The 21,549-nt window shown below is 45.9% G+C and overlaps 1 protein-coding gene across 2 annotated transcripts in view; it reads left to right on the top strand.

Moving 5' to 3' along the window:
* The window catches only part of GTF2E1 (general transcription factor IIE subunit 1), a 99,523-nt gene extending 78,333 nt beyond the window's left edge, over positions 1–21,190 (top strand). For both annotated transcript variants that reach the window (XM_019548706.1, XM_019548705.1), the window contains exons 3-5: positions 5,856–6,057; positions 12,793–13,031; positions 18,863–21,190. In XM_019548706.1, coding sequence (XP_019404251.1) covers positions 5,856–6,057; positions 12,793–13,031; positions 18,863–19,290 — 869 coding nt within the window. In that variant the 3' untranslated portion in view covers positions 19,291–21,190. The remainder of the gene's footprint in view (positions 1–5,855; positions 6,058–12,792; positions 13,032–18,862) is intronic.
* Positions 21,191–21,549: the final 359 nt, after the last annotated feature.

The raw sequence follows: 21,549 nt of genomic DNA, 5'->3' as shown, positions 1-21,549 counted from the left end.
CCACGACTACTCGTTCTCCAGAATTGGCCTGAATGGAAGCCAGGAGTCCAGAGTCTGTCATTGAATAACCCCACTGGCCATGTGTCCTTCCCCCAGCTCTGATCCAGGCAGAAGTAAGAGGTGGTCATCCTGTCAGTTGCTCCATTAGATCAGGTGGTGGTGGAGGTCTGTAGGGGAGCTCAAGGTTGCAATGTTGTGGGTGTAAACAGGCTGACACATGGTTGAATGTCTCTCCCCCCCCACCACACACACACTCTTTCCTTTAAAAATCCTTAGGGAGTTAATCCCACCCAATCAATCCCACCCCCCTGCAGCCTCAATAATTTTCTTTTAATGTCAAGTCAAACACTCAGAAGGTAGGAAATGCCAGCATTCAAATTGCCTATGCAACCTGTAATTTGGCCTTTAATTATATGATATGTTCTATTTTTTTCCACAAGACTCCTTCTTCATTTACCACACAGGCTGGACTTGCTCTAAAGATGAATCAGGGTTGTATAATGCAGGGGGGAGGGCTCCATAGAGCTTCCACCTTGTCTGTTGCCAAAGTAGAAAAGATTTATGAGACACAGAGCACTGCAGGAAGAGAAAGCAAGGTCATAGGGCCAAGCCAGCTAGACAGTGCCCTGTAACACTGGATTTGAGCCCTACCTCCACTGCATAGTTTATGGGTGAGTCATTTTTTAAACCAAACCGTTTGCAGGTGATGGCTGTATATGTACCTGTCTCAACACCCTGAGGTCTGATTTGCAGCAATGCTGAGCATCTTCCAGATCTGCTGTTCCCTTGCTTTTGAGTACTTCCTTTTGCAGTCTTAATTTTTCTTATGCCTTTGTTCTAGGCCTGTGCCCATACAGTTACAGTCTGTGTAATGCATATGCTCACCTGTCTAACTCAAGGAGGCTGCTGACCCTTCTCTCTTATTCAGACCCCATCATCAAGATTTTACATGACTTCGAAGTGTTCAGGCCTGCATGCTCCAAAACCTGACCAGCAGCTTAATTTTAGCATACATTTGGGGAGGGAAATCGCCAGCATGTTCACCTTTGCCCATTCAGCAATGCCTGTGCCAGTCTTTGTCAGATGGTGTGCCTTTTACGCACAGACAGAGCACAGGCCAGAGATTCTCATGGAGTACCAGGCAATGTGGATCGTGCAATGCTTGTGTCTGGGAGGAAGCTGAGGGAGGGTATCTGTTTCCCATTTGACGTTTCCATGTTCCAAAAGAGTCACCTCTCAGCCTTTTTTGCCTGTGGTTCAGGACATCTGGCCAGCTTGGATTGCATAAGATTGCTGAGTGCAAAAGCTGCACTTGTGCCCTTGGTCAGAGATGATGTCAGTGTCAGGGTAGGAGGAAGATATATGTTGTCGCTGCAGTCTTAATGGTGCAATGTGCTTGAGGAGCAGGTGATATCACATAGAGAATGGCCGCTGTTCAAAGTGTGTGTGTTGGGACAAGGTCCTCTGTGATGACACATTGCTGTGCACATTGGAAAGAGTTGCTACATCAGTGTTGTTGTCATGTGCTTCTTAAAGCTGTGATTCTGGGTGGCCCCTGATGTGACTTTGAGGACCCAAGTGAGGCCATACTTGGGATTTGGAAGTACTTGAGGGCATACTTCCATTTTGGAAGTACTGTTGGATGTGGAGATGGAATGTGAATGAGATCAAACTTTGACTTAAAAGTTAACTGGACTGACAAATTGTATAATGTGCAGTTTATATATGTGTGGTGACACTGTTTACAGTATGGAAAAATGGTCCCTAGCAGACTGGTATAGGATTTGCCCTGACAGGCAACAAGTAAAACCAGCCCCTCAAATCTGGTCCTGAATGTGGGTGCCTCTTGTGATGTGCTGCCTCACCATAAGAACCATGAGCATTTATTTCAGAAACTTGGCACATAAATCACTCCTGGATTCCTGACATAACTCATCTATTGGCATTTATTGTTTGTTCATTAAGAGCCGTGGGGTGGAGAAGTTGCAGTAAATCAGACTTACCTTCACGTGTTCCATTAACTCAGAGCTGCATTAACTTCGTGATGTTTAGGTCCTTTGAATTGGAGCGGTCCAGACTGTTTTTAATCTTTGTTTAAGACTCATGGGAGATCTGGCGTGGAAGTGCAAAAAACCTGAGCCACCTGAGCACTGTATCATAGGATTTCCTCTGTAGGGCGCACCATTCACCACTGTTCATTCAATAACTTCATCATCTGACCTGAAACGTGCTAATTATTCTAGACTTATTTGGGTTGTTCTGTCAATTTGGAAGTACTGCTGGCCCTGGGGATAGAATGTGAATGAGATCAAATGTTATGACTTAAAACTTAACTGGATTGGCACATTATATAATGTACAGTTTATACATGAGTGGTGGCACCTTTTTACAGCATGAAAAAAGGTCTCTGGCAGACTGTTGTGTGTATGCTCACCCCAGACTTCTCCCATCACCACTTCTGAGTGTTGTTGCTGTTGCACCCAGGCAACATTAGCCTTGTAAGAAAGAGTCTGAGCAGCTTGTTTTGCCAAATTTCATACTGATACGAAACTCCCAAGCTGAAGATCTAGATTTGGATGCCAACACCATTGGAATTATTCTCTGGTGAGGAAACATTGCAGGGGAAGGAGCAGGGAGATTTTAACACAAAAACTGAACATTTTGCATAGCCTCCATTGAAGGCACTTGCTCCTGCCAGCTCAGGTTGGGGTGTGTGGAGGTACTTCTGTCATCTTGATTTGTAGCACGAGGAGGAAGAGTTTGCAAGCACAAAGTAACTTTACAAGCTTTTGTGAGATCCCAAGCATTCTAACTTCCTGTAGCAATCTGTAATTCTTATTTTTGTATGTGTTCTGAGCACTATCTAAACCTCCCAGCTGCCATAGTGTTAGGTAAGCATTATCTATGTATTGGAGGTGAAGAAGCAGAGGTAGAGAGAAACGATGCAACTAAGCCCCAAGTTTCATAGATTCATAGACATCAGGAGTGAAAGGGACCTCCCATAGAAGAATCTGTGCATCTCTACAAGGTGTGCAATCCCAGGAGTCCTGACTTTTGGATCTCTCTTCAGCACAGTCTACCAGCAAGCCAGTTCCTTCTAGCCGTTACAGCACCCCTGCACCATGCTGAGTCTGTTAACTGGAAGGAGAGAGCACAACAGTTCACATGCAGTTAGGTGACTTTAGGAGACTGCCCCTGCACTCTTTGCTAGAGACTGCTGCATTTCTTATTCCCCCTCCCATCCATGCATCTCCCTTCAAAACTTTCCTCCCACCATATGCGCTCCTTGGCTGAGTGTGGACACTGCAGTGGTGATGTAGTGATTTGGAGCACACTTGTGAAATGAACTGACTTCCAGTGCACCTCACCAAGCCAACAAATGAGACAGCTCTTAAAGATGGTGCAAGTTGTTCGCTGAGCAAGAGGGCCCTAAGCATGACGTTGCAGTGATGCGGGCAGGTTAGTATCCCCAGTTCCCAGTGGAAAATGGAACAAAAGGGGAATTCCTCACATAGGAAGTGCTTTAATCTGGTAGATTAACCCAGGGGCCAGGAGGTGTACAAGTTCCAGTACAGCCTCTTACACTGATAATTTAACCTTGGGCAAGTTAATTCCAGTCTCTGAACCTCAGGCTCCCTATTAGTAAAATGGAAATAATATTTGCTGTCTTTACAAGGGTTTTGTAAATGTTTGTAAGGGGGCAAAGTAATGCTGTCAGTTAATAGGAAGAGAAGTCCATAGTTCTCTTCTGCCAGCCCTGAATTCAGTTTCCAAGCAAGCAGAGCCACCTTCTCCATGTAGCATTTAGAACAGGGGTAGGCAAAGTTCAGCCTGTGGGCCAGATACAGCTTGCCAAAAAATTCAGTCCAGCCTGCAGGTGATCAGCTGCCAACTCACTGGATCTGGCCCACTGGTAGCCAGTGGCTCCAGCTGCCCCATAGTACTGGGTGGGCAGGTTGGTGAGCAGAGATGTTTCCACCCAGCAGCATCAGCTCTTGATGCAGTGACATCAGCTGTGGACATGGATGGGGGCTTCTGCCACAGTGGGTGGGCAGCAGGAGCAGCTGTGGATGCTGCCAGCAGGTTCAGGAGCCCCTACGCAGAAACTTTCAGCAGTGTCAACAACTGATGCTGCCACCCTCCTGGCACAACAAAGGCTCCTGCCTAGAGACCCAACCTGGAAGAACATCAGGACCTGGGTTAACCACGGCTCCCCAAGAGATAACAAGGTCTAACAGCCCCAAACTCCTGGAAGGCTAGTTTAGACTGGATATCAGGAAAAACTTATTTACAGTCCAAGTATCCAGGGTCTGGAATAGACTCCCCCCAGAGGTGGTGCAGGCACCTACTCTGGACTCATTCAAAAGGCGTTTAGGTGTTTATCTTGCTAGGATCATTTGACCCTAGCAGACTTCCTGCTTATGGCAGGGGGGCTGGACTTGATGATCTCATGAGGTGCCTTTCAGCCCTAAGGTCTACGAAGTCTATGGAACCTGCCAGCAGCATCAGCTATGGACCCAGGCAGGAGGTTCTGCTGCACCGGGTGGGTGGTGACGTTCACTGCGCACACCACTGGCAAGTTCTGCATCAGGGCTCTGGAACCTGCTAACGGTGCCCACAGCTGATGCCACCACCTGCCCACTGTGGCAGAAGTCCCAATCTGGGTCCACAGCTGAGCATCAGGGCTCCTGTTGAGCTATAGCTCTGACCAGGTTCTGGAGGGGGAGAGAGAAAAGAAGAGAGAGAGCAAGAGAGATGGAAGTGGCCCTTGACAGGTCACCAAAACTCACTGAGTGGCCCTCCAGCTGAAATAATTGCACACCCCTGATTTAGTATGTCCTGGATTTCCAGGCATCATTGCAAGTGTACATTAAGCTAACGTGTTTTGCAGTTCCTTCAGTATTGGAACACAGTGAAGTTCTGCCTGTGTGCTTCCCTGAATTCTTAGTCACAGATGGACAAATGAAACTGAACACATAACCCTACAGTGTGAGAGTTTAAAAATAGATCATCCAGAACTTCAGTGTTGCTGAGCCAATTTAATTACTTGTCTGCTTGGCTGGTTTGTTAGATCTCAGTGAGATCTATAAAACAGTTTCCTAGCTCATTGAGTCCTACCTACACAAAGCTGCTTACTGGAATGCAATAGTTCAGTGTGTTTCTTTTTTTCTTTAGTCAAGCAACAATAAAGTGACTATAAACAATAAAGTTTCCCTCTCTCTCACCCTTCTCTCTCCTCCCCCCCCCCTTCCCTCTTCTCCATTTGGAAATTTCCTGTGTTTGGTTGGAGACCAAGCCTAGAAAATGCCTGGAGAAAGCCACGAGTACCAAAAGAGAGAGGGGTGTGTGTTGTGGTTTTAGCAGCGTGAGTGCTGAAGTCTTCAGTAGTATAGAAGGAGCATCTCCCAACCCCAAGATTTTAAAGAAAGAGGTAGCGCCACGTTCTCAAACAGACACTGCAGGCTCCTAAAATGGGAAACGTTCAAGCATCCAAAAATAGCCTGTGAAATTGTTTCTTGCTATGCAATCGTAGGCTAAATTAAAAATGTGTGACAAGGAGATGGAGGTGTGAGACTGGGAGATGTCTGAGCAGCGGGGCCTCCACCTGTGGGGCTGCATGGAGGGAGAAGCCCTACCCTGTACTAGGTATCACTGGATGACACTGAAATGCTTGCTTTGTTATCTGGGCAAAATAGTAGTCAAGTACGTGATGTGTGGGAAGGGAATTGTCATAGGGAGAAAAGCTATTTGGTGTCAGGCTCCAAGAACAGCATGATATTTCTGTTTAAAACACTGTCTGAGGAGCTGGGCCTGTTGCTTTCCTCCCAGCTCTTAGCAACTTGTTTTCTGTTTAGGAACTTTCCGCTGTACATTCTGTCAGACCGAGGTGGAGGAGGATGAGTCGGCGATGCCCAAAAAGGATGCGAGGACCCTCGTGGCAAGGTTTAACGAGCAGATTGAGCCCATCTATGCACTGCTGCGGGAGACGGAAGACGTTAACTTGGCCTACGAGATCCTTGAGCCAGAGCCCACGGAGATTCTTGCCCTGAAGAAGAGGTGGGCACAGGCACAGAGACCTCGCCGGCCACTCTGCCTTTCTGTTGCATATATGTCTGCCTTAACGACTAGGGTTCACCTCTGCCTTATGCAGCCAGCTGGGTGCCTTCATACCTTGTGTTGTTTAACACTAACCATGTAAGATGCTGATAAAAATAATCCTCTCCCCAAAGTGTTTATTGCCAAGAGACCTAAAGCTGCAACCAGTTTTCATAGAGCAGACTGAAGTTGCTCATGTCTTTTTAATAAGGCTCACAGGACGTGATGTATACCTGGTTGTTGCATAGCACACTGCAGTCATTTGGGGCTCATCTGCCCACCATGGCGCAGTGCTTGCTGTGCAGAGAGATCTCAAGCTAGCCATGAGCGTTCTAGCTCATGTACCAGAGTCTGCGCAGCACGGGGCAGCGTCATGCAGACGCATCTGACCTAGCTGTGGCTGCACTGTTCTGGAACTGGATGCAGTATAACTGCCCTTGGGCTAATATCCTTCTTCTCAGCCGTGTCTGATATCTCAGCAACAGAGTACCGTGCCTTGCACTGTGTGGACATAACCCTTGTTCTTCAAGACAATGCCTCAATGTGGGAAGGGCTGCAGTCACTTTGCAGAGCTCTGTGCTCAGTCTCCAGGCCATACTTTGGCCACAAAAGGCTGTTTTGCCATCAACTTTCTACTGCAAACCTTTCTCTTTCATCTCCTCCTTTTGCCTTTACCAAGCTTTTGAAACTCTCAACTGCCTGCATTATACACTTTTCATTTTCAAACCCATTTATAACAAAATTCTCGTTCAGAGAAATTATCTGTAATGAGAACCTTTTTTTATTCTTCTTTTCTCCCACTTATGACACACCTTTCCTTTATAGGATAGAAAAACCTGTTATAGTCAAGAATGCTTTAATAATTTCCTCCCCTTGGGAAACCACACAGGATCTTTCAGAAGGTTTCTAACTGTACAAAAACAGATGACATTTAAATAATGCAGAAAGATGCAGGGAGCTGTCAAATTTCGTCAGCTGCAGTGAAATCTGGTGCGTTTCTCTCTTTCAGTACCAAAAAATAAACACATCAGGAGCTAAGTTACACCAGAAGCAGGTGAAACCACCCCCACTGCAAATAGTGCTCGTGGGGTTTCTTGTTTTTGTTTTTTTTCTTTGGGGGGGAAGGGGGATCCTATTTTTCTTATACAGGCTAACCTTGAGGGAGAGCATTTCTCACATACTTCATGCTAATAATTAATAGCCAAATGCTGTGCCTGTCTATCCTCTCTCCCAGCCAAGGATTAACTAATCAACTAATTTAACTAATTTTCCCCATCTCACTGATAGAGAAAGGAAGGCCCATAGAGAAGTCACATAGCAAGGTCATATAGCAAGTCAGCATCACCACAGGGATACCTTTTGGGGGTTTCTTTATTTCAGAGTTTAATGGCCAGACTGTGCATTAGTCAAACTGCAGAAAATGGCTATAACACAGATGGGATAACCTCATCAAATGTGAGAGGCAGAGAAGAGTGGCCTTTTTCAGTCTCTTCCCATGGCTACATCATCCCTTCAAGCAGGAAATTAGCACAGCAAAGCCCTAGTGCAGCCCCATGAATAATGCTTAAATAGCAGCAGCACCCACTTACTTGGCTCTTAAATACTTAAAAATCATTGTAAATGATTAATTACTTTGTGCAGGGATTGACAAAATAAATAGGCAGCTCTTAAATGGTTGCTTGAACGCAACTTGGTTCAGCACGTAGTGTAATTTAATTATTTAGTAACTCTTATTAATTTAAGGTAGCTAATTGTATAAAAGGGCTACTGTGAGATTTAAAAAACCCATAAAACAAAACGACCTCTGCCCTTCCTCCTCCTCCTCCTCCATCAATTCTCCAAACCTGGGGTTATATATTCTCTGTCTTTTGCAGTCTTGAGGTGCTAGAATCCTTACAAAATTGACATTTGATCAAACAAAAAATATTCAGAATTCCCTGCCTGTTTCCTTCACACAGGAGCAAATAACTCAATGTATTTTCAGGAGAGCATTAGCAGTAGCTGTCAACACTGGAAATTGTCTAGCAGTCATGCATCTAGGAAGGTTGGGCAGATTATTACTCAGATTGTTCTAGGAAGTCTCCAATGACACATTTTGCTAAACTCTGCAAAACATGAATTTACCCCACATGAAGCTTATAATAAGAGCCTGTGTCCTAAACCAGTGCTGGTGGCTTTAAAAATAGGTTGGTTTAATCTCCTCTCCCCCCTCTCTTTTCAATGTAACAGCACCTTATGTAACATTGGATTTCCTGATGGAATTACTTCTTGCAGTCGGGCTATCAAAGGCCATGAGTCTGTTTACCCCTCCATGTTAGAAAATGAGAGAAAGGTAAACATACTTCATCTCAGAGGCCGATACACAAGTGGTTTACCTACTTCCCATGCATTTTTTTCACATCCTACAAAAAGCTGAGCTGCACACTTTGACTTAGGTTTAAATTGTTATAATTCCATGCATACTCTTCATTTTCTCTGGGCAACATCCTCACCCTGCATAAGGAAGGTTTTTTTCATTTTAGGGTGTTTACAAACATGTTCTGGGAGGCAGGGGGAGGGTGGATGTGCTTTAATTGGCAAGCCGTGCTAATTAAAAGTGCCCAATTGTCATATGTATCAGCATCTTGTGGCAGGGTCTTCACTTTCAAAGGCCCTGCCCCAGCCCCACATCATGCCTCATTCAGTATGGAAACATCATCTCTCACCTCTGATTGGCTCATGTCACCAGACTGCATTGCCCAGCTCTTAAACTCTCAAACAAGGGCATTTGTGCCACCTTCTGCTGCCCCTTATGGCTGGGAGGAGATCACCACAAACACTGGAAAACCACCTCAGCTGATTCCATCAGACTCCTCCCTCGGGCTCACCTTTGCCACCCGGCTGACAAAAACCATAACAGCCTGCCTCTGTGCCTTACTGACCACCTTGCCCGACTGGTTCTTAATACCGCCCCCTTGGTCTCTCTTTGTCTCCCCCGGTGTCTTCTCCTGTTGGCTCATGGCTTCTACTGCAAATGGGCTCTATACACGTGCAGGGAGGCTGCTTCGACGTGTTGTAATTACTGTGTTCCAGGAGACTCCAGCATCGTGTATCACTGTCCCTGCACTGAAAAATGGTGGCAGCCCACTTTGAAATAAAGCACATTTGGCAAACTTTGGTCAAAGCACCCCACCGCCGTTTCTTAGCGCGGGGTGCTGATGCACGTGATGCTGGACACTGCTGGAGTGCAGTAATTTCCATGCTTCAGCAGACTTGATTCCTTGATTAATCAAGTCTGCTCCAGTGCACTGGATTCAGTGCGACAGAGCAGCCTCCCTTGTGTGTATGTATCCTTAATCTTAATGATTAATGTGGAGGTTTTCCTGATACAACAGCAGAGCCAGGACAGCCAGCCCTGTACCATAGAGCTGCTTAAGTCCCAGCCATTCCCAGCTGACGAGTGGTTCCTCAGATCTGTTGCAGTCAGGCAAAATTTAGCACATCCCTTCCTGAAGCTAGGGGACCAACTGACCCTGTGGTGCTGACAGGCTGCTGAAGGGTGCTGCTCTCTGCCTTGTGCTGCTACAAGTCCATGAGCTTGCATGTTGGGTTTTGTCAGTCTGATGTTTAATCTGCTCCTCCACGGGAGAGATGCTGCATAAGAATACTTCTTTTTTCCAGAAGCTGGTAATTTCCCAGTCCTGCAGTTTCAAGGGGCTGTACCTTGTAGCTAACAGCATCCCTGATGATGCTGTTGTATGAACAAGGAGGTCAGTGGAGCCAGGTTTACTTCCCTTGAGCTTAACAGTGACCAGACAGTAGATGCAAACCCTTTCTTTTATGCTTACCTTGGAGCATATTGGAGCTAAAATCACTTGCTCTATTCTCTGTAGATCAGTCACAGTGCAGTAGATGTGATCATGTGCTCCACAGTGGTGGGGTCTTTTATTTAAGAGTTAATGCTTCTTGAAATTGTTCTTGATACCACTGGGCAAATATATCACAACTCTATAGCACTTAACAGGAAGAAAGTAGGTTTTGAATTGATAGATGGGAACTGTATAGAGAGGTGTGACACAGCCTTCCATGACAGCCGAACATTTAGATGTCACTACTGCAGCCCTGCAAAGGAAGACTTTTTTGCATTGTGTACTTTGTGGGGAAAGTGGATTACATAAAATTTTCAGGGTAGTGCTATAGTTACCAATATTTATTGTGTGGGAAGGAGAATGGTGCTTTTCACAGAACACATGCTTTTCTTTGAATCCTGAAAGGTATGAACATTTGAAATAAATAACACAGATTGAAAAAGGTCTCTGTGTGGTTCCATGGGTTGCATAAGCAATGTATATGCATAAAAGTCTTTCTTTTGCCCAGAAATTCAAGTATGTTAGAAAGTTTTCCTGGTCAGGCTGCCCATAGAAGAAAAACAAACAGTAAATGTATGTATGTGTACAAAAACACACAACAATATTGTGCGTTGTGGTGTTATCAACTGGCTGTTGAAATGCTGCATGGTCCTTGATCCTGCAAGAGGTCTAAATACGTAAGTATTTTCTAGCTAAGGAAATAGAAAGGTGACAGACAGACTTGTGTGCATTTTTCCAAATCAACATGTAAGTATCAAAATCCTGTTGAATTCAGCTGAGTGCTAGTTATGAAGAATCACTCGATGCACATCATTCCCCCATTACCACCAGATATCAGATCCTCCCTCTTTAGGAATGGTTATTGAGAAGATTGTGGAAGAAAAGTACTGTACTGTGTTCCTCTGAGTCTTTGTCAGTTTTTGTATTAAGCCTGGCTGTGAAACACAGGCAAAGTTAGGATCCATGATTGATCATGTCCTGGACCAAAGGTGGGTGCCCATATGGAGATGCCTATCACTAGATTTTGAAATAATTTGCAACAAGGTGTTTGAAATGTCTGCAGGAGATCTGCTGAGGTCAAAAATATTAATTTTTCATTGAGTCTCCTCCTTTAGAGGTCTGTGTGTGGTGTTGGGTAGCTGTTTTTGTAGCTTAGGCATCCCTCAAGTGGAGGCCAACAGCATTTCCATTCTGTTGACTCTCATAGTATCATAGGGAAGTCAGGCTGGAAGGGACCTCCAGAGGTCATTTAGTCCAACCCCGTATCTGAGGCAGAATCATCCCTATCCAAACCATCCGATGCAAAGCCATTGTCTTAGCAAAACCACAGTTAGCTTTGACACACGACAGTGCCATAACCTGCCACAAATAAAACAGGGAGACACCGGCAGCCAGTGCCCTGCTGCTGTAAAAGTTGTTAATATACACTTGAGAGATTCCAGGACCCCTCTTGCATTTCCTGGTCCATACCTGTAGAAGACCAGGAGACTGTATAGTTGTATTGTGGACTTGTTTCCAGCACTGTACAGAGGGCATTCAGCTCTGTCTTTTAATCATCAGTCCCTGGCACTGCAGTTTCTTGGACCAGATAGGCTTCTGCCTGAGTTGGACTTGGCTAAATTTCCATTCAGAATAGAAGCTGATGCTACATTCAGTAGCCCCTTATGAGTCTTTTCCCAGTTCTTCCCAATAAACCCTCCACTCTGACCCTATTCCAGTGCCAGGACAGTAGTCTTTGCTCCATTGTATCATCCTGTTCCTGACCTGCAGCTGTAATCTTCCCCTCCCCTCAGACCCATGTCAAGGGCCCTGGCCATGGCCATCTAGTCTGGCTTTCTGTGTTCCAGGAGAATTAATAAGGTCCTTTTTGAGCCCCATGCGTACTCCAGATCCTCAGATCTGAGCATCTGAGACCCCTATCCTGTTAGCCTGCTTGGTTAGACCTCAGCACTGTGACTTATTGAATACAGGACTGTTGCTGAACAGCCAGTAAAGAATTTGCCAGCTAGCTAGCTGCTACTCAGGAGCCATGTTTGCATAATTATGACTTTTGTTTCAGAGTATTTGAATATGAAACTAGGATGACCCATAATTCTTACCTGTACTCTCTCAGACACCATGCTTAATGGCTTCCTTGCTTTCTAATATTTCTCCCAGAAATCAGTTGTATGTAGTTGAGGGAATTATGTGCAGAGTTTTTGTCAGTCCTGAAAGGCTGCTTTGATGCCTGTGTTCCTGTTGCACAAGGGGCCGTTCGAGCTCCTGGAGGCTAAGTTCCAATTTGGTCCCCAGAAGTGAGTCACACCACAAGCCATGGAGATAAAGCCTTTATTGCTTGCAAGCAGGTCGGCCTGGAGTCATGAGACTCAGATCAAAGCCGACCCCGAGTGCCTATTCTCCATTGCTTATATACGTGATTACAAGGTATTGGGAAAATTCCATTAGCGCAATCGCATTTCAAACTAGCATAGTTGCGAAGCTAAGGACTTTCCAACTGCAAGTCTGCGGTTTGCATGTTTGCACAACAGAGCGGGAAACAAGCTGCATGTAGATGCTTTCTGAGTTCTCATAAAAGCAAATGGTTTTCAGCCCCCCCCCGCTTTTCCCACATTCCCAAATCTCATGCTTATCTTAGAAATTCTGGCATCACATTTAAGAAATGGGAGTTGAGATGCTCAAGACAGGTCATTAAAGATCATTAACTTTAATAGAAGGCATGTGCCTAAACCCCCAGACTTCTTTTGGCAATCTCCAGTGGGAATCCTCTGTTATACTTCTGGCTGGGAATGGGCTTACACTGAATGGTGTTTGTTTCCTTTTCCCTTTTTTCCCTTTGTATTTTACACAGCAAGGAACGTGCTGCTGCTGCAGGGGCAGCTAGCCTTGCTGGCGGACACCATCGAGAAGCATGGGCTACAAAAGGGCCGTCGTACGAGGACTTGTACACCCAGAATGTTGTCATCAGCATGGAGGACCAGGAGGACCTTAGTCGGCTAGCAAATGAAGGGAAGCCGGCCAGGGAGAGACCCATTTGGCTACGGGAGAGCACGGTGCAGGGGGCTTATGACCCCGATGAGATCAAAGATGGTAAGGGAATGAAAATGGAAGAAAGGCCACCCAATTTCCAGGTGCAGAGAGCGATTGTGTCCCCCCAAATATCTGTTGTGTTGTCATGCTCTTTCTGGGTGGGGTAAAGCAATTGTAAGTGAGCAGGCCCAGTGCCAAAGTCTGTCAGGAAAACCTGGCTGCCCATAGCTGTGAGGTTATGCTACTAAAATGTCAATGACCGTGACAAATGTGTTGTCTACTTAAGAACTGTTTGCTTCTGGGTGAGAGAGACCCAGCTTCATCTGGAAAGCCACTGGGCACTGCTAAAGTGAGACATGAGTAGCATGTGTTGAGCCCAAGCACACCAATACTGCTGGCCAGGTCCTTTCTCTTCTTCTGCAGTCACTTGTTTTTTCTGAGTTTTCAAGATATCCATTAGACATGGATGACAGTGCCACAGTAGAAATGGCTCTGGTGAGTACATTAGGAGAATCGGGCACCAGATCATTGCTGCTTCCTCCTTTTGCTGCTGTCAGCCATCACCGGTCATGTGTGTTTATTTGTTCGCTTTTTATTCTTATTTGTATTACTACAATAAAGTCCAGAGACCAAAGTCAAGACTTTGACACTGCGGTGCTGGGCATCGTACAAACACAAAATAAGAGCTCTCTGCTCTGACAACTTTACAGTCTAATTTAAGAAGAGACATAAAAACATACCATGGTCTACATGTGCTGTTACTTTAAGAAGACCGTTCCAATTAAATAGGAGGTTCTCATCTGAGATGTGTGAGAATAAAACTGGTGATGTCTTAAGAAGACAAGATGGCAGAGTGGAACCAAGTGCTTGCTGTCAGGTCTTTCTTGTATTCCTTGGATTTCATTAACAAGGAAGCTGAAACCACTCCTTTCCTGCAGACAGTCGGGGAAAAGGATGGAACTCCAAACAAGATGGAGAAGTAAAACAGGAAGAAGTCAAAATATTGCCCAGTCATTAATTAATGGCATTGCATTTCTGCAGAGCCTTTACTATCACTGGATCCAAGCACAGCCTGTAGATTGAGCACTGGTGGTAGGGATAGTCTCTCTCCCTGTACTGTGTTGAAGAATTTAGTGCTATTTGCTCCCTTCCCAAACTCTTGCATAATGTGACTGTTAGATGTTTTTTGACATGTGCATGCTTTTAAATCAGAACCTGAGGTCACATTGTGATGAGCTGGTATAAAACCCATGTATAGATGCATCTTGACCACCACTGAAATACAGCCTGTCTGGTGTTGGAATTCAGCACCTGTTTACTAGCTTAATGGTATCGCTGGCCACATCTACATGAGATGCTGATTGCACGGTAGCTCATTACTACTGCGCAGTAGTGTTGCATGGCATAAAGCATGATGCGATGCTGCTGAGCAGTTGTAACGAGCTACTGCACAGTCAGTATGACCTAAAAGTTGTTTGGTGACACTACTGTGCAGTAATGTTCCCTGATTTACTACCAGATATCTCCCTCTATAGGAATGGTTATTGAGAAGATTGTGAAAGAAAAGTCCTGGGTTCTAGGCCTGTATGAAGTGGCAAGTATTCAATTAGGATTCGGATTCAGCCAATTTTGGAGGGACAGGGATTCGATTCAGAGATTCGAATCGCTGTCCTGATTCAATTCGGCTGATTCAGATCTAAAGATTTGGTGCCAATTCAGAAATTCAGCCATGGACTAAACAGGCAGCAGTCCTTACCATGCTGAACACAGCTGTCTCCAGCTGGTAAGTCTGTTGTGGTGGGCTGAGGGAAGGGGTGTGTGTGGGAGGGAGAGCAACGCCCCACAGTGAGGGGACTGTACTATGGACAGGTGACAGAAGGCACTGGGAGCGGGGGCTATGCCCTCCCACCACTTGTCCAGCCTCCCCATGCCTCCTGGACAAGCTGTGGGTTTGCCCTGGCTGGGCAAGCAGCAGCAGGGCATGGGGGCAGGTGTGTGCACTCAGATCAGCGGGGGACCAGCAGCAGGGGCTATGGGGAATTTTAGGGAGGCTGCAGCCCCGCCATAGCCCTTGCTCCACTGCACTTTGTGGGTCAGGGCTGCACTCTGGGCTGGGGCTAGCTTCTCGGAGCACAGCCCAGCCCAGCCTGCCCTACACAGATCCGGGGGCATATGCCCGCTCCCATCCCCTCCCAGACCAGTGGCGCATAGTGGTGGGAGCCCCTCTCCCTGAGTCCTGCGCCTCCCCACCCTGGCTAGGCAGCTTGTCCCAGCCCCAATCCCTCCCTCACTGGTGGTGTTGATCTGCCCTCCCTATGCCCTGTCCCTCCCCTCTCCCCCCACCACAACAGACTTACCAGCTGGAGGCAGCCGTGTCCAGCATGATGAGGACTGCTGCTTGTTTAGTCTATGGCCAAATCTCTGAATTGGCACCAAATCTTTTCCAAATCAATTTGGAGGCTTCCAATTTGATTTGGACCTTTTAATTGGTCTCCTGATTTGATTTGGATTCAGAAATTCAGCCACCAAATCGGGCTGAATCTCCTCCAGATCAGATTGGCTACCAAAGCTTTGCACAGCCCTGCTGGGTTCCTTTGAGTCTTGTCAGTTTTGTATTAAGTCTGGCTGTGGAACAGAGGCTTAAGCATCTCATGTAGATGTGGCCACTGAATAACTGGCTTGCATAAATGATGTCTCTTCATATCTAGAGAAGGCTGTAAGGGGAATTTGTGGAAACAGTATCTTTAATTTTTCCTGTTGGAATTTGGCCAGGGTGTACCAGACTTAACACTGCAGTTCTGATGTGGGAGACACTGGGACCTTTCCACAAGTGGTCAGGGCTTTGGTTTAGATCTCGTCCAAAAGGTCGATCTCTCAAGCTGTCTTGCACTTAACATTGTGCTTCAGTGCTTGCAGTGAAGAGCATCCACTGCTTCCTGCAGTCCCTGTATTTCTTTCATGAGAGGTACAAGGGTTGACCCAGAAGAACTCTGTTTAGACCAAGGTGTGCTGGAAGTCGGAAGTGCCACAGATGCAGGTAGTGTTTCCATCTCATTATCTGATAGCACTGCTAAGATGCCCTCAGTTTTACTGTCTGGTATGTTACTATGCTCACCTCTTACAGACAGTAGGTATCACTGCCTGTTCTTCCTGATCTGCAGCTACGCCCCTGACTGCTATTACCAGCAGTCTGGCACCATGGCACCTTCACCCACCACACAACCCACGCAGATCTCCATGGTTCTTGGGTGACAATGACATGAAGCAGAAAAAGGCAGGAGGGAAGAAATTTTGGACCTCATTGGCAGAAAACATTAGCTGGTACCGTCTAGCACAGAGAATTTTTACAAACTTACACCACTACCGTTTAGGAAACAAAGGGGAGCTCACTTCTGAATGATACAAGCAGCAACATCACGTTTCACAGTACCCTTCCGGGTTGTAAACCATTTGGTAAAGCTGGGCTTGGAGAGCAGTCACACAGAAACCTTTGAGTAACCTCTGCAACTCCAGGAACAAGCAGCTGAACACAGAGCTGTAAACAAAATACTTTCCTTCCAAGACTATGGCCTCTTTGCCAAGTCGTGGAAGTGCTAACAACAGTCCAGGCCCTTCCCATCTTCCCTGACTGGCAAACATGAGTACACAACACCTGAGTCATCTATTGTAACAAAGCTGATCAACACCACACAAAGAACATAGAACACCAACTGGTAGCCTTCAGTGACAGTGACATTGCTCAAAAAGGTATGGCTGCAAAAAATACCTTCTTCCACTTCCAACTGCTTGGGAAACTCCCAGACTCTACTGAAATCCACACACACATATTGTATGTATTTAGATCTTCAGCCTTGTTTGTTTTATGCCATCTTACACTGCAGTAAGACCATACACCATGTTTGTCTTCTAGTGTGCTGGTCTCTACTGGCTCCCTGCTAAATAGTTCCTTCCAGAAGTGGCTTGGATGCTCAGAACTCTCGATGGGGCTGACCCTAGTTTCCTGAGGCTTGCATCTTCTCTCAGCAGACCCTTTTCTGACACCACTATTCCACAAACAGAGAACAGTCAAATAAGGACTGAGATATGAGCGGAGAAGACAGGATTTTTGCTGAAGCTCAGATCTGAATTCAGTCCCACAAAAGAGAAGTGACCAAGACCTCATGTAGCTTAGTTTTTCCTCAATGATTTCCTTTCACAAATTTGCACTCCCTCCTCTTTACCACATACAAAAAAACCCAAAACAGACGACCCAATGGTAAGTGCTGTTTTCTCCTAAGAGGTTGGACAAAGCGTAATTCATGATTTGGTTTTTAATCAGTTTTGGAGGCTGTTGAGTGTTAGTGTGAGGCCTGGAGGTAGAACCTCAGTAGGTAGAATTAGTCTAAAGGTCATCAAGGGCTTGTCTGAGGAGGAGGGCAAGAGGCCTGTGTTTGATGGTAGAATCCAGTTGGCTCAGCTCAAGTGATCATTCATATTCAGAGTCTCTTGGTGTTAGAGGATAAATTTGGTGGGGGGAATTTGTCCTAGTTTTTGTCCCTTCATTTCACATAAGGTTCTTAAAAATCCTTTAAAAAGAAAATTCTGGGTTTTTTCCCAGACCACCTGGGGGTTTATTTGTGTTGGGTGGACTCCAGCTCTCAACCAACATAGGAATCTGATAAGAGGTGGTTTTTTGGAGCTTTTCTGTAGCAAAGCCTTCATTTTAATGGAATTTTGTATTTGAGTCCTTGAACTGTAGACATCCTGCTTATCCAAACAGTGTCAAATCCTTTCAGCTACTGAACAGCAAAGCTTGCTTAGCTGAGATACAGGCCACACATCTCTCAGTTGGGGTGCTGCAATCCTGCAGTTCAAGTGAGGTAGAGCTAGGAAGCAAGACATAAGCCCAACCCTTACAGAGGATGTCAGCTTGGAAAATAGTGGTCCTTTGATACAGTCTTTGCACACTTGGTGACATATGCCTTAAAGGAGCTACCTAATTCCATGTGCCCTGGAGGATGGATGCCATTGAATAACACTGAGTTCCTGTGACAACTTTCCCTTAATGCATAGTAGTGCTGCTGCTTTTCATACTGACAAATATTGCCTCGTTGTTTCCTAGTAACTCTGTCTGTCCATGTTTGTCTGGACTCTTCTGCCTGATAGTCAGATTGTGAGCTCTGTGGGAGCTACTGTCATTTTTGTTTTCTTTTTTTGGAGCATGCAGCATGGGCCAATGCTTGGATGCACTATGGTTATTCATAGCAAATAACTAGTAATAAAAGGCCAAAAGAGCCATGTTTGTGTGTACATATGTTTATATTTGTTTGTTTTAACATTAAAACTGTCCTTACTTTTTTCTACCAGGTGATCCTAAAGTCTAGGGAGCCATAAATTTAGGCTGCCAGAATATTATAGTAATTGTAGTGCTCAGCCCTGAACCTCCCTTCTCTAAAAGAGCAGCTCTGCCTGCCCTATTCTCCATTCCCCTTGTTCATGGGTTTCTATATGGTGTCTTGGGACTTGGGTGCATCCTAGAATCCTTTGCATTTCCAGCCATTGCACTTCCTTTGAAGCACTGCTGCTACCAGTTCAAGGATGGGATTGGAGAAGTGGTCTGGCAATTACCTGTTGGACGATGTGCAATAGCAACCATTTATGCATTGAGATCATGTTCCTCAGGCCGACAACACTTCCATTGGATCTTCCTCTTGGGGCAGCTAGCACTGGCGCTAAGCTATTGAGGCACATGGGCCTGGCATTTGGAAGCCAAGTTTCAGAGCCCATGAGTAACTTTCCATTGAGCTTTCCTGAAGCTCTGTCACCTGGGGTCAGATGTCTGTCTGTCCCAGCCCCTCTGTTGTTAGTGTGATAGCACTGAAAGCCAACCATTGTTTCCTGGTTTTTTGCAGGTGGTCGGGATCTGGACACATTCCAGGAGCGTGAGGATAGCCGAGCAGCTCTGGACGATAATGAGGAGGTGATGCGTGCCCTGCTCATCCATGAAAAGAAAACCCCCTCTGCTTCAGCTGCCGCAGTGGGAGGCGGTGCTGCCATCTTGAGTGCCAATGCCAGCGACTCTGAGAGTGAGACAAGCGAATCAGAAGAGGAGACCCCGCCCCGCCAGCCAGTTGCCACAACAATGTATGGGCTGGAGGATGAAGAGGATGATGAGGAGTTTGAGGAGGTGACGGAGGACCCCACGCTTATGGTGGCAGGACGTCCGTACTCATACATTCAAGTGAGCCAACGCCCTGAGCTGGTGGCCCAGATGACCCCAGAGGAGAAAGAGGTGTATATAGCCATGGGGCGGCGTGTGTTCGAGGACATGTTTGATTAACCCTTTTTCTGCCATGGCAGCTTTTAAAAAGACAGATTTTAATAAGAGACTCCATAGCAAAACAAAAGACCAAACTGCATCTCTCCCTCCCCTGCAGAGTTGGTCATGCAGGGGCTGGGGGGCTTGGAACAGCTCATCTCAGGCATCTTGCCCACTGATGTGGGACTTAAAACTGTGTATGCCAAAAAGGGACAGGGCCATGGTGGGTGTATGTGTGTGTGTATGTGCTTGTGTGTGTATGTGAGAGAGAGAGAGAGAGTGTATATGTTGAATAAGAAAGTTTGCAAAACGAAATTCCTCTTCAGGGTGACCCAGGCTAGCTGCTGCTCTGCCTCTGCCTCCTGGCTCAATAGCTACCTCCTCCCCCTGAGAGTGTTCGGCCTATTCTTTACAGCAAGCTGGGGAGCTGAGCCTGAAGAAATCTAGGTCCATGCTCTTGGAGGATTGGAGCACTCTGTGTCCAGTGAGGCCTCCCTCCTTAACGTTGTAAAGAGGGGAGAGAGTCATGACAAGGCTGTGAATGCTGTGAGAGGCTCTAGATGCAGGGGTGCGTGAACAGGCAGTTAGTTGAACATGACTTGGCTTATAAAACTGGCATAGTGAGGTAGTGACCCCATTGCTGGTGACAGTCATGCACTGGTGGGTCTTTTTCAGAACAACTGTATGTCTCTTTCCTTCTATCCTGTGCCCTCCTAACAGGCCTCTAGCACAACTTCTTGCCTGGGTATGTAGCCATAACTTACTGTGACTCAGCCATGCAACTCAGGCCCAACCATGTATTTTGGCCAAGTTGTGTTTAAGATGGTTTCCCAGCACAACCAGGAGCCCAGGAGCAGACAGCCCAAGATGCTGTAGTTGTGTCTGAGAGTGCAAATGGGAGACTTTGCAGATTCATGGGGAAAAGAGTGGGAGTGGGAGGCGAAGGCTCTGGAAAGGAATTGACCCTTCTCTGGTGAAACTTACGTAAAGGTCCTGGGTTTCCAACCTCTTTGTTTTAAAGATCAGAGAATTTAGTCTTCTCTTTGGAAGGACCAGTCTGTCCGTGTTGCTCTCCCATTTTCACCTGCCTCCATCCTCCCTAGACAGACACAACTTGTGCACGCAGGGAGGCCACGGGGACCTCGGGGTAAACACCTTAAAAGTGACCTGATGTTCTGAGGTGCTTTCATAGCATTTCACCGGATGCCATTGGTTCTCAGCACTTCAAGGTCAGGTGTAACTTGAAGCGCCCAGTTGTGACTTGCTTGGCTCAGGCATGCATTTGCTCATTGTCAGTGTAACAAAACCCTTCCAAGGATCCAAGCACTGACTCGCCAAGAGAATTCCTTGAATATACTGTCACTGCTCTCTGCCCCAGTCCAAGCCCCAGCATTGCAGACTGAGCTCACAGCCAGACAGCACCAGGGAACTAGTTTCACTAGGTTTATTTTCACCCAGATCTAAGGGGTTGAATAATAATTGTAAAAGGAATTATGCTGAGATGTGAATCCTGATGTTTAGCATGGCACTCGCTAGTCAAATAAAAACCATTTTACTAGTGCCTCTCTAGCAATATCATATTTGTAATGTTTTATCTTTCAAGTGTTGCTTTTTTAAATTGTTGTGTTTTTCTTATCCAGTGCTACTGTAAGACAGAGCGATGAAAGGAGTTTGTGCTGCAGAGTTTAGAGGCTGTATCAAATGCTGTTCGATTGACAGGGATGGTACAGCTTTGCTGAGAGCTTAAGCAGTAGAGCTGTTTTTTTACTGACTGCTTCATGTTTTGCGAGCCCTGTGACACCTCCTTTGTGGTTTTATTTTCAGCCTCTTGATATTTTACTCCCTTTAAAAATAGTGTTTTTAAATTTGCTTCTGTCTAGGCCATTTAAAAAAGAAACTAATAAAATGATGGATCTCTTCACAGTCGTCTCCTCTTTGCTCTATTGGTCACTCGATTGGAATTGTTGGGGCTGTTAGTTTGCGCTGTGTTTTCTGATCTGTTTATTTAAGAGAAGATGACTAATTTAAGATCAGGCTAAGTTGTACTTTTGGAAGGGCTTCCAGCTTCTTCCAAACCATAGCCTTGCATCAGTCTCTCATTAGCAGCTCTTCCTCAGATGCCTCCCAGAATCCTTTGCCCCCGTTTCTGTAGCATTTCATTAGTCTGAAGCCATGGCTGGTTTCTTTTATCAGGCAGTCTGTGGTCAACACTCCTATTTTCTTTTCCTTCTTCACTGAGGAAGGTGCATACTGATGAAATAGGGGCTCTCTTACAGTTTT

Source organism: Crocodylus porosus, unplaced genomic scaffold, assembly GCF_001723895.1.
Source record: "Crocodylus porosus isolate Cpor-Errol unplaced genomic scaffold, CroPor_comp1, whole genome shotgun sequence".
NCBI lineage: Eukaryota > Metazoa > Chordata > Crocodylia > Crocodylidae > Crocodylus > Crocodylus porosus.
This window is presented reverse-complemented; position numbering and strand designations above follow the sequence as displayed.